The sequence below is a fragment of the Dermacentor albipictus genome, chromosome 1 (genome assembly GCF_038994185.2).
Source record: "Dermacentor albipictus isolate Rhodes 1998 colony chromosome 1, USDA_Dalb.pri_finalv2, whole genome shotgun sequence".
Taxonomy (NCBI): domain Eukaryota; kingdom Metazoa; phylum Arthropoda; class Arachnida; order Ixodida; family Ixodidae; genus Dermacentor; species Dermacentor albipictus.
The window spans coordinates 487648310-487662139 of record NC_091821.1 but is presented as its reverse complement, the minus strand read 5'-3'; the positions used below and the strand labels follow the sequence as shown (position 1 = coordinate 487662139).

The 13830-nt window shown below is 51.1% G+C and overlaps 1 protein-coding gene across 3 annotated transcripts in view; it reads right to left on the bottom strand.

Moving 5' to 3' along the window:
- LOC135912659 (uncharacterized) overlaps window positions 1–13830 on the bottom strand; it is a 170309-nt gene that overhangs the window by 37780 nt on the left and 118699 nt on the right. The window contains exon 1 of one of the 3 annotated variants that reach the window (XM_065445169.1): window positions 384–788. The exons of the other annotated variants lie outside the window; for them this stretch is intronic. Within the exon in view, the coding sequence (XP_065301241.1) occupies window positions 384–440 (57 nt within the window). The 5' untranslated portion in view covers window positions 441–788. Of the gene's footprint in view, window positions 1–383; window positions 789–13830 lie in introns of those variants that run through there. 3 annotated transcript variants of the gene reach the window in all.

The following is a 13830-nucleotide window of genomic DNA, read 5'->3' as shown; positions in this document are numbered from 1 at the left end:
TGGCTTCATCTGCGGGCCATAACGTGCTAGTGATGCCAAACAAATACCTATTGACTTCAGGATTACAGACCGAATATAATGTTCCGTATCTGTTGTGGACCCATGCTCGGCTTCCTTAACTTTATATTTTGTGGCACGTCATTGTGTTTTAAGCGCCGCTGTGTATTTCGCAAAGCAGGAGGCACAATTTTGTTTGTCAACATCGTTTCATCCCACGTTCCCCCTGAAGTCAAGGTGCGGTGAGTCGTCAGGCCTCGTCGAAGATATCAGGGAGGCGTTGCGTCGAGGGTTAGGGAACAAACTGCCACGGCCGCTGGATCCAGCGGCCGTGAAACTGCAATGCGCGAAGATGTTCAACGCTCGCAGTCGGCGGTTTAACTCACCTGTGGCGCGGCATGTCCGTTGGCAATGCTCGCTACGGCGTACGAATGGCGGCCCATCGGAGCAGGCGACGGGATTGATCCCGCACCGGACGCTGTTATGCGTCGAGTGGAGTCTCGGCGATGCAAGCGGCTCGCGACCGCGGCAGCTGGCGCTCCCGCCTGCCTGAGCGTGTGTCGAGAGCTCACGGGGACGACACGTGAGCGCCAACTGCAACTTCACCCGACGGATTCTGCGGAAGCGTACTGCAGGGCTCCCGATGTAGTGGCGACCGCGACCCCGTGCACTGACACTTTAGCTTTTCATGGAAGCAGACTAGGGACCCGACATCAGCTGGCGCTGGATTTCCCTTTTTATCTTCCCCGTAAAATCGCGCGCGGCCCTGGAAAATACCCTACCTGACGTAAAACTCTTTCGCCTTCCCCTCCCCCACGAGGCGAGCTCCGCCCATCGCGTGCAAGGTGGTTGTCACTTGACCGCCTTTGTCCCCGCGCTGTTGGCGTACTGCTGAGGATGCACGCTTGCCCACCAGTTTGACAACCGAGGTTGCGCAGATAACACCGTCGATGCGTTCTTGTCGCCGGCTCTTTTTACGGTCTGTTCGCGGGCTTTCTTTTGTTTCGCGAGCATGTATGCAAGCGGGCAACTGCGGCACATCGGGCTTTCAGACGACCGCAGGGTAGAACGTGGCGTCGGCTTATCGTTTCGTTCGCGCGTACTTTACCCTCCCGATGTGCAACATCGCAAGCCACTCGGGCGCCGTCCGAACTCCTGAAATAGAAGCGATAGGCACCCTGTAACGCTCCTTTCTCTCATTTGTTCTCCTCTTCGCTTTTTACGGCGTGCGTCTGCGCAAAGAGGCTTCCCTCAAGAACGGACGCGGTCGTCTCGCGTTTACGGCGCTTGTCGCAATAAACGCGCTAGTTTAAGCACATTTTTGGCGCCCTGACGCGAGGCCTGTCGCGCGTCCCGCTCACGTGCGCAGGGACGGTCGCGTGGCAGCACGTGACTGACGAGACACTTGCCGGCGTCGCCTCGCTCGTAAAAGAGACGCAACCCGATTCCGCCTTTGGTCGGGAACGGTGTATTGCAGGTATGATGGGAAAAGCGCTTGCTTGTAGATAAAGGTCGGAAACGTCACGAAAGGAGTGGAAAAAGACGTCGAAATAACTGCAAGAAACTACGCCGATATAACTGCTCGTCGAAATACTCAAGCAACAAAAAGCAAAGTGCTTCTGCTATATAGGTGTTTATGATCGCTTTCAAGTCGGGTCTCAGTCTGAGCCGCTTAATGTGTGAAAATACGCTTGAAATACTGACTGCTTCAGGACTCGTTATCTCCGGCATGGGTGTGGGCACTACGGCATGCGATGACTCACAGCTTGGCACGGTTCAGCTCTGTGATGCCAATAACAAGGAGTTACTTCTCTTGGGAGGAGCCGTTCATGCTTCGCCAGCGCATTTTCGGTTGCACAGCGTCGTATCCTACCTACTCCGTGTGCGCAGTCGGTGGGCTTGTTGGCCGTGCAGCTATGGGCTCCTTGCGATGTTCTAGCGTCGAAAGGTGAGTGGAAAAGAATGTTAGTATTGCGCATTCGATTTTAACAAATAAGGAAGCCGGTGTCAAAATGATACACTTAATGAGAGAAAAGCAGTCTACAGGCCCGATTGCATTGCTCATACTTGCGTTATCAGTTGTGTTCCTTTTTTTTCGCACTCAGGAGCCGCGCTCAACAGGTGACAACAAAAAACTCGAATTCGAAACTTTGCTTAATTAGTAAATCGTCGCACATCGAGCCTTTATTATCAAACTTATGCAAACACATGCACCCGCAATATGTTCGTTAAGTGCGAAGGGACGCGTGGTCACTCCTGAGGCTGTGAAGGTCCGCATTACAAAGCCAGTACTCCTAGCATTTCGCAGCATGACAGCTGATCATCATTACCATAATTATCATCAACTATGTCTCCTAAAGGATAAATGCGTCTCCCACAGGTCTCCAACTACATCTATACCAAGTCATCACGGCGCATTCAATGATGCATTTTTTACATACTGAGAGCGCATTCCTTTCGCTCGATTCTAATCCTTTCTTTTCATTCACGAACGGCAATTCCCAGTGATAACGTTGGGGCGGGGGCGCAGCATAGACATATGACGAAGCGTATAAAGGATTACCATTGCACCGGGATAGTTCCGTTATCCCGTCCATGGTAGCTGCGTATAATCTTATGCCACGTTCCATCGCCTTTCCTAATCGGCGTTGTAGCCCCATAGCTGCGGTGTTAAGCTGCTGAGCTCAAGGTTGTGGGTTCGGTTCCGGAAACATTCCGAGGGAGGCGGAATGCAAAAATACCCCTGCATCGTGCATTGGGTGCACGTTCACAGTTCAGAAATAATCCGGCGGCCCTACCCTCAACGGTGTCTCTCAAAATGACATCGTGGTTCTGGCAGGTATAAAACTCCAGAATTTATTTGTTTGTGCGTTTCTTTTTTCTCAATTGTTAGTTTTAGAATTGAGAAAGCCACGTACAATTTTTTCTACGCCCTGCCTGCCCTTTACAAATTTCCTGCTGTTCCTCTTAACCTAGGCTTGAATTTCATGTACAGCGTTTGTGAACTAGACGCTGCTTCCGTTTTCAAATTGCCCGAAACTATACGAATAAATTTTCATTACGCGTTTCCACGCTCTTAGCTTTCTTCTTCGTACCTGTGTTGTCTTCTGTGATTTGCACCTATAACTCAGCACCACAAAGAACAATCGTGGTATGCTGTTCAGATTATATTCATAAGCTGGCATTGACTATACTTAGAAGTACCGCCGGAGGCCATGCGTTTCAGTGCCCGTAAATGGTTGTTACGCCAAATTCGATTTCATGGTTCAGTTGACCCATGTCTTTGTCGCAAAAAGAGTTTACCGCGGCCCCCTTTTCTTTCTTTCCGTGAATGTTGAGAGTTTCTCGATGCGGGGGAAGCTTTTGTTTGGAAATGACCGCGACGGCGCCTCGGGCATGTGATCCCGCCCGGCCGACGCCGCCGCACCTGACAATCACTGCGTGCACGTGGCGCGCCCTCTTCCCACGCTTGGCTGTATTGGGCGTCAAAAATTGACTAAAATGGGCGAATTGATTTTGTGTGCAGAGTGATTTCGCGACCATTTTCGCCCTCTTGAACTCTGGCCCTTATTGGATGCTGTTGGCCTGCCTGATAGGTCGAAACAGGCCATTGGTGAATAAACCTGCGCCTTCCGCCGGTCCGCGGTACCATTGAATGCGGCAGAAACTCGTTTAAGGAATGTTTTGAGTAGTTTTTGAAGAGAGCAAGGAGACAGCAGCACACGGCGCAACTTCACGGGGGACCAGGCCGGTCAGGTAGGCCGTCGACGACGGGGATGACTTCGTTTTATGTTTGATATGTGTAGAGTATAAATCATAATGCCAAGCTACTAAGCCTAGTTATTCGAGTGGCACTTCTCGTCGTCTTCGTACCTGAGGACCTGGACTTGCCCCTGCCGGAGCTCATCCCCCCATTGTCGCCTCCCTGGTGAGCTTATGCGTCACAACACTAACAGCTGCGTCACTTCGCTACATCTTCTTGTCCCATGATACATGTGAAACTTCATCACAACAGCACATTAGTGAACCCCCCCCCCCCCGCCACTCACTGATTCTTGTTTACTCAGCACGTTCTTCCTTTAGAGCTGTCTAAGACATGAAGCGTGCGTTGTTTGAGAACCTGAATGTGGCTGAACTTCCCAGTGACGTCGACCGCAGAAATGTGTTTGAAGTGCTTATATAATTGCTATCGAAGTAATGAACGTATAGGATTCAGTTTCCTGCGCTCTTGGTAGGACAAATTAACACAATTGATTTTCACTTATCACGAAGGAATAGTTCTTGAAGCATTCAGAATCAGTTTGTATTCACCCGCTGTGGTGGTGTCGTGTTTATGGCGTTGCGCTCAAAGCCCAAGGACGCTGGATCGAATCCCTGGCCGCAGCAGCCGCATGTTATAGGAGGCGAAATGCGAAAACGCCAATGTGCCGAGCACTGGCTGCATGTTAGGGAATCCCAGGTAGTCAAAATTAATCCGGAGTCCCTCACAACGGCGTGCCTCATAATCAAATCGGGGTTTTGGCACGCGAAACCCAGAATTTGTTTATTTTTCATCTGGTTTGTGTTTTATGCAGCATCACTCAAGGCAGGTAATGTGCTGTAGGGCGGCGCAGACACGTAAACTTGAGATTGTTGTAAGCGTTTTTGTGTTATTAGCCAGAAATAGAAATAGCAAGTGTTCAGTAAAGACTAGTACCTATGACGCATGTTAGAAATACTTCTTGTACAGGACGCATACGCTGATGTCTTTTCAAATATTTTAGCTACTCTCATAATTAGCCAGCAATGCTGGAAAATACCATTGTGGCGAAGGGCTAGACAAAGAGAAAAAATTGCTACCGTGTTATTGGCTCCGTGCTTAGAAGCATTCAAGCTATTAGACTGGGAAAGATTTGGAGTGAGCATAGGCCGTAAATATCTGAATAACTTGCGATTTCATGGTGACGTTCTTTTTTTCATCAATGCTGCAGGTAAATCACAGCAAATGATTGAGGATCTTAGTTAAAGAATCATAAAGAAAGTGTGAGTATCGATGAAAAATAATACGGAAACAAAGAGAATTTACCGTAGCTTGGCAAGACAACGAAAATTCATGGCACGCAGACAGCCTGTAAAATCTGTGGAATGGTATGCTTATCGAGGCCACTTGCTCACAGGGGACCGTGATAATGAGACGGCAAGACACAGCAGAATAAAAATGGGTTGGAACGCCCACGGATGGAATATATACTCATGAAGAGTAAATAAATGTGTAGAATTACTTCGTTACACAGGTATCGACACATACAACAGAAACATGGAGCTGAATAAAGTTAGCGACCGCGCAACGAGCGGTCGAACGAAAAATGTTAGGCAATACGTGAAGAGACATGAAGGCCCATTAGAGGACACGTTTGCCCATTAGAGGGCAAACGTGTGTAGCCGATGTGATACTCGGCACTAAATGGGAGAAATGGTGTTGGGCTGGTCATGTGATACGTAGGGTGGATAACCGCGGCTCTATCACAGCTACCGGATAGGTGCCAAGAAATTCCCAGTCGAGGACTGCGAAGAAGTAGGCGGTGTGGTGAAACTAGCTAAATGGCAGCCATAAGATAGGAGCAGCTGCTTCCAGGCAGGAATAACTGAAAATCGTCCGGAGTGATCATGGTCCTGGAGTCAACAATAGGGTAGTAATGATGACGACGATACAATAATAATGAGGAAGATGTTTATGCTGAAAATACGCGTTACGCAAATATGTGCCTCAAAAGCACCCGATGGAGTTGTTGATATGCAGCTGTTCATATGCAGCTTTGACGTTTGAAGAAGAGCTGGGTTTGTGTGGCATCGGAAGTCACTGCCTCTTCTCGCCTCGAAGCGTTTCAGATACAAGTTCCTCTTGTAGATCTGTCCTGTGTTTACTTGTGTTTACGCGATTGCATCACCTAAACACATGCACGCTGCATCTACACTTATCGTGGCTTTCGAAACCTAGCGACTATGTGCTGACTACAGGGTGAATGGAATACACCGGCGACTCCACACAAGTCTCCCCCGACTCCGCAGCGTCTCCAACTCCGCAGCGTCTCCGCTTTTTCGTTCCACCTCCCAAAATTCTGGCCAGCTCATCACTGGCTAGCGCAAGTCAACAGCCAGTCCATCAATGGTCCAGATACCATCGCAGACTTCCAAATTTTACCATGTTGTGTCTACGCTTCCTCCATAAATTGCTGGGGAAATCTGAGGCATCATTCTTACTTTGCTCCCTATGACATTTTGTCGACTGAGCTCCTACTTCGTCGTCGGAGAGGCAACGTCTCCAGTAGATACTCTCAGGTGAAGAACTAGGCGACTGCAAGCCGTCACAGGTGTTGCGCCGTCTTCAGCAGCTCCTCAGTGATAAGGCTGCTTCTTTCGATCAAGACCTACTCCTGGAACTTTTCGTGCAGCGCCTGCCTTCCAGCGTCCGAATGGTACTCGTTGCTGCAGCTTGTTTATCTCTGTCGAATCTCGCGCAACTTTCCGACTCCGTGTTGGGCATCGACTCGCCACCCATTTCTTCGATCGCGATGACTTCCTCAACAAGGGAATTGACTTGCCTCTCGCCATCTGATCAGAAGGCTCTTCGCGACTACTTTTGTAGCCAGATAGACCATCTATCCGCGCAGATTGCCACCCTATCTGCGCGCTCTCGATCCTCGTCACGCCGGCGTTCCTCCTCCCCATCGCCGTGCCCCGGTGAGTGCTGGATCACCACACCTTCGGCGCAGCCGCCCGAAAGTGCGCGTCTCCCTGCACTTTCTTGGTGGAAACTCTCCGGCTTACCACTAGAAGCGGCAAAGAAAAGTGGTCCAGTAAGTAGCCGTTTATTCGCCTTCGAAAAAGTGTCTCGGCTCCATTTCCTAGCGGACACGGGAGCCGAAGTTAGCCTTCTTCCACCCTCGCGTGTTTCCGAAGCGTCGCCGATCTGCAGTTCTGCAGTTCTGAAGACTGACATCTTCACTTACTGTGAACGCGCCCTCACATTGAATATTGGACTACGGCCTCTTCTCCGATAGGTTTTCCTCTTTGCGGACGTGGCTTATCCGATTCTTAGTGCAGATTTTCTTCATTCGGTGGACCTGCTTGTGGACATGGCGCACAAGCGTCTCGTCCATCTACGACGACCCTAATGGTGCAAGGCATAGCGTCAACAGTCGGTGTCAGCACTGCTGTTGCCAGCCAGCCCTCTACATCGGTCTATTGGCCCTTATTCTACGGATTTCCAAACCAGCTCCGTCCATCCAATTTCATGCATCTTGTCAAGCACGATGTCACTTACGTTACTTGTGTCACAGGGCCACCTTTCCAGAGTCGTTCACGACGCATCGCACCCGATCCACTCGAGATTGCCAGAGCTGAATTTGATCATGTACTCGAGCTTGGCGCTATGCGACCATTTTGAAGTCCTCCGCACATGGTGTCCACGAAGTACCCAGGTGACTGGCGGCCCTCCGACGATACCGCACCTTGAACAACGCCGCTATTTCCGATTGCTACTCCCTGCCTAAAAACATTGCGGATATTACAGCACCGCTACATGGAGCAACCATCTCTTCAAAGAGCGACCTCCTCAAGGTGAACGATCAGATACCTGACGAGCACTGGGACATTCCCAAGACTGCTGTCGTAACACCTTTTGGCATTGTTATATACGGGCCATTAATTAGCATCGGTCAAGTTCTTCGAGCGCAACCACTCGCAGTCAGGTTCCAATTACGGTATGCCGATACGCGTCGACCATGCTATCGGACCCGCCAGACAGGCTGGCACTGGATCTTCCGCCCTCGTGTGTCGCACGTGGAGCTTTTTTCTCTTCCACCGCCCCCCGCCCGCCCCTGTGTGACGCTTCCCGAAAGTGTACCTGGAGGCCGGCATGGTTCTAGATAGTTGACCGTAGTCTCGAACAAAAGCTGTTTTGAAGCTCTGGAAGGTCGTTCAAGGACAACCAGGTGAGTAGGCAGCGCCACAAGGGAGGCCATCGTAGGATAGAGGCCATGGTGTGTCCCCATTGGCCGAACATGACGCCACTTACACGGACCCTACGGCTGGATGAAAATGACGAGACCCGGACGGACTGAAGGGCTTATAAGCCACAGAACCTTCGGAAAGAGAGAGACGTTCTTATTGCCCCGGCCGCAGCGTACGATTTGCTGCCGATCGTCGAGAAACAATTACTGCGTTTTCTTGTTTCTAGCCCTGTACGTTTTGTAAGCAAACCTTCATTTCCCAAAGTGCCCCTGAACGTTGGCCAACTCCCGCACTGAACGGTACTATCCAATAGCTGTTTTGAATACCTGCAGATACGCTTTGGTTTCCGCCACGCCGCTCAAACTTTCCGGCGTTTCGTGGACACAGTCACCGAAGGTCTTCCGTTCTGCTATGGCTACACCAATGACGTACTCATTGTCAGCCGCGATTCAGATGGCTGTCTCTGACACCTTGCACATCTATTCCAACGCCTAGCCGAGTACGCCCTAATCGTCAATAAAACCAAGTGTCCGGTCGGTGCTCCTAATCTTGACTTTCTTGGACACCAGGTTGACCGTCATAGCATGTGGCCGCTCCTTAACACAGCGCGATTGATTTACGACTTTCCTCAGCTCACATGCGAACGTAAATTACGCGAGTTCGTAGGACACATAAATTTATATCGCCGTGTCATCCCCCGAAGTACTCACGTGATTCATCCACTTACAGATCTACTCCAGGGAAACAAGAGCTCTACTCCCATTGCATGGTCTGAGAATGCGTCTAGCTTTTTCGCTGCTATTGAGACACAGCCAGCAGATGTCAGCCTTCTTGTTCATCCAACACCCGACGCTCTGCTTCGTCTCATGCCAGAACGTCAGGCGTGGCAGTTGGAGCCGCCTTACAAAAGTCCGTGGACGGATCGTGGAAAGCACTAGCGTTCTTTTCACGCAAGCTCTTTTCCACTGAAAGCGATTACAGCACCTTTGGCAGTGAACTTCTAGCTGCCTACATGTCTGTGCATCACTCCAGGCATTTCCTCGAAGGTCGAAGTTTCTTCATCGCCACCGACCACAAGCCATTGACGTTTGCCACCAAATCTGCCAGTAGCAAGTTTTCGCCCTGTCGTCACCTTGTTTATAGCGCGGAATTCACGACTAATATCCGGTACGTGCAAAGACGATCTGCGAATGCTGCAGCCGATGCCCTTTCTCGCTTAACACTGGCCATATATTGCCACCACCCCTGGCCACCACCCTGGTTAACGCTGAGATCGTTAACCTTCACCTGTTACCTTGAATGCTCGAGTTTCGTGGAGTTAGCCTTCCGTCCTCCGCTGTTCCTATTCTCTGCGACATGTCTACTGTCAATCCCAAACCTCTTGTTCCCAGTGATTTCCGTCGCGCTGTTTTCAACTCTATACACGGCCTCTCCCAACCTGGCATCCGCGCCATGCAACACCTTATCACCCGGCGTTTTCTCTGGCCATCAAGAAGGACATCCTTGGGTGGACTCGCAGTTAATTGTTTGGATTGAAATCCAAGGTCCATTGAGATACCATGTCTCCGTACGATTCCTTCCCACCACCTTTATACCGTTTCGACAAGGTACATATTGACCTTCTAGAACCAAGGCCTGCATCAGATGAAAACATCTACCTGTTGGCGTGCGTTGACCACCTTACTTGGTGGCCAGAGGCGTTTCCCATTCCCGATATCAAAAGCGAGACCATCGCTAAAGCTTTCCTTTCGTTATGGGTGTCACGTTTCGGCGTTCCATCTACCGCAACCACCAATTGAGGTTGACAGTTCAAATGCTCCCTTTTCGAAAAGCTCTTGGCCTTGCTACGAAGTTCGCAGATTCGCGCCACAGCATGCAAATGGCATGGTTGAATGTGTTCACCGAACACTAAAAGCATCGTTGAGGGCGCCAACCGACGGGGTCAGCTGGACAGCTTCCCTGTCTCTTGTTCTGTTTTGCTTTAGGGCAACGTTAAAACAGGACATCTAATGGACGCCTGCTGATATAATCTATCGTTCGCCACTCCATCTTCCCGGAGAACTGTTCGGCCCTACATACACCTCGCCTTGCCCCGACACGTCCCAGTATGTGGTGGAGTTGCACTCCCTTCTGCGCAATCTTTATGCCCCGTATCGTCGCCGCAATACCGCGGTTCCCTCTACATCTCTCCTATCTTAGAGACGGCGATACCTGTGTTGGTCCATCGCGACGCAGTTCGCAATGCATTTGCAGTGGCCTGCAGTTGGCTGTTATCACATTATCAAGTGCAGTGACGAGTTCTATGCGATCGATTTGCACGGTTGCCACGATTCCATGTCTACTGAGTGCCTAAAAGCAGCCACCATAGAAGACCCACTGTCCCATGGAAGTCCCGACAATGCTATCCCTCCTAGTCCCATTGCCGCCACTTCGCCGTATTCTCCAACCCCTTCCACGGCTACAACCAACGAGCCCTCTTTTGTATCGTGCAGACTCCCGAATTTCACCGGGCTTCTTCGCCTATGTAGCAGCACCAACGAGGCGACGCACCGAAAGATGAGAGACGCCTTTGGCCGACGCCGTAGGGGCGCGTTGCCGGCGCTCGTGTGTCTTAAAAGCGATCTGCGACATGGCAAAAGTGCACGCCCACGCGGGCCTCATTTTCAAAGTGATCTGCGATGTTTGCCGAGTGCGCGTAGTGCCGGTAGCTTCGTATGTGCTGTACCTTCGACGTTTCGTTTGCCCTGAAGCGACAGATGCAAGGAGGTCAATGGGTTCGCGGCTGGTACCATGATTCCTAACTCCGGCCTTTTTACAGACAGGTCCCGCTGTGACCGAGCGAGATGCGTTCATGTTTACCTGTGCACGCGTGACACCATGCTGATTGAGTTAGTTAAAACACGTTGACGGGCTAGTTGGTTTGAATTCATGATAGAATGAGTAAGGGTGATTGAAAAAAGACGTAGAAAAAAGCAGAAACGCAATACTAGACTGTTCCTTTCTACGCCATCGTTCAATCGCATTTACGTATTCTATCATTGTTAATTTAGTTTGTAAGGGAATGTAATAATAATGTAATGAAGAAAGGAGGAGAATGGCATACCGATCATCATCAAGAACAGAGGGCACGAGACCGGCGTTCGAAGACCACCATCTTGCTCTCCGCGCTCACTGTTCCGAGCTACCGCCCGTTTGTTGGACTCGCTCAATAAACATCTTTACATTTGGTGGATCGTGCTGGGTACGCACATCGTCGGCACCCTGGAACTCCGATCCCGCACGTTGCACTCGACCATGCAAGCTGACGCAGCCCAACAGCCGCCACCTCTCCGGGCCGCCGTTTGTCCCGGCCCCGTTCGCCAGCGAGACCCCCCGGTATTTTCGGGTACGGAAGACCAGGACGTCGAGGACTGGCTGTCGTCCTACGAAAAAGTTAGTGGACCCAACAAGTGGGATGACGCTACTAAGTTGAGTACCGCGAACTGTTACTTGGCTGGCGTGGCGAAGCTGTGGTATACGAACCACGAATCGGAATTTGAAAACTGGTCTGCTTTCAAGGAGGCAATATCTGCCGTTTTCGGTCGCCCTGCCGTGCGGAAGTTACGCGCCGAGCAACGGCTGCGCACACGGGCACAGGAACCGAATGAAACATTTACCGCCTATATTGAGGACGTACTCGATCTCTGCAGGCGCGCCGATGCCTCAATGAGCGAAAGTGCCAAAATACAGCACATCATGAAGGGCGTCGACGACGATGTCTTTCAGATGCTTCTTGCGAAGTCTCCTGGCACAGTGTCTGAAGTGGTAACTCTGTGCCACAGCTACGACGAGTTGAGAAGGCAGCGGGCTCTCACCCGACGTTCATCTCAGACGTACAATCAACCGCTCGCTGCACTGGACGTCATGCCTGCCCAGCCATACCTTATCGCACAAATGAAAGAATTTGTGCGTGAGGAGGTGGCCCGTCAGTTGTCTCTCCTGCCGTTTGCTCAGCGTCAGGAGCTCCCACAACAGCAGCAACTGCAGCGACCAATCCCGTTGGCTCCCGTGCTTCGACACGTCATTCAAGAGCAGATTTCCGAGGCCATGCCGGTGCCCATTCAGCAGCAACCTGTCGCCGCGCCTCTTAGTTACGCTGAGGCAGTAAAGCGGCAGCAGCTTCAACAGCCCTCACCACCCCATGGTGTGTCGTATGCTGCAGCCCCGATTCAGCCGTCCGTGACATGGTCTGCTCCCATCCCTGCAAATCCCTGGCGAACGCGCGACAACCGGCCGATCTGTTTTGCGTGCGGTGGCCCTGGTCATATCGCCCGATTCTGCCGCCGTCGCGCGCCAGGATATTCAGACGCCCGTTCACCGAACTACATAGATCGTCCCCGCTTTCGTTATGAAGATCCGGGTCCCCAACCAAGCACGTCTTCACGTGACTATCCGCAACCCACGTCTCGTCGCTCACCTTCACCCCGTCGCCGCTCCTTGTCGCCCATGCGTCGTCGACCAGCCCCTGAAAATGAGGGAAACTAGCCTCCGCAGTTCGTGAGGCAAGAACTGCGCTGTCGAAATGCTCAAGTCCTCGAACTTTGCCGTCGAATATTGTCGAAGTTTTCGTAGAAGGCATCCGTGCATATGCTCTTGTCGATACCGGTGCTGCCGTTTCTGTTATAGACACCACACTTTGCCGCAAGCTTCGGAAGGTGACCACGCCTCTTGAGATGATGCCCTTACGTACAGCGAATGGAGACCCTGTTCGGCCTATAGCTGCCTGCACTGCTCGACTTATTATAGCTAAAGAACACTACATTGTCGAGATTATCGTCCTTTCCTCTTGCTCGCACGACATTATACTTGGCTGGGACTTTCTATCGTATAATCACGCCGTTATTGATTGTGCCAGATCTGAACTTGAGCTCTTCCCCTTGTGTGACGAGTCCTACTACCCCGCTCATCAAGCCGCACACAAAATAGTCGTCACAGAAGACACAGAAATTCCGCCGACAGCAGCTGTTTTGCTCCCCGTATTCTGCAACAGCATATGTGATGAAGCTGCATTCTTTGAACCATCATGCCTTCTTCTAAATCGGAAGCCACTTCTTTTGCCTTATTCGACCCTCTCTATTTCGAATGGAACAAGCGCTCTCTGCCTCACAAATCCTCTTCCATATCCCATCAGACTGCTTAAAGGTGAATCCCTTGGATGCGTGCAACCCATTGATGTCGGCCAAATTTTTTCCGTGCAGCAAGATTCAGCTCGACGCGACCTCGACGTCATCAGTGCTCTTACCCCTTCTGATGTTCCAGCTGCTGACCTATTCGATTCGTCCATCGCAGACGGACTGTCCCCATTTGAACGCACTGCTCTTCTCCAGCTGCTCTACCAGTTCCGCGACTCCTTCGATGTTGCCCAACGTGCCCTTGGCCGAACTTCTACCATTGTTCACAACATCGACACCGGCTCCAACTCGCCAGTGCGACAACGCCCTTACCGCGTCTCCACCGCGGAACGTCAAGTTATTACCGACCAGGTTGACGATATGCTTAAACGCGACGTTATTCGCCCTTCACAAAGCCCGTGGGCATCCCCTGTGGTTCTCGTTAAAAAAAAGGATGGATCGATTCGCTTCTGCGTGGATTACCGGCGCCTAAACAAGGTCACTCGAAAAGACGTGTACCCTTTACCCAGAATTGACGATGCCCTTGATTGCCTACAAGGTGCCGAGTTTTTTTCGTCGTTAGATTTGCGTTCCGGGTATTGGCAGGTACTTTTAGCAGAGGCCGACCGTTCAAAGACAGCCTTCGTCACGCCTGACGGTCTATATGAATTCAATGTCATGCCCTTCGGCC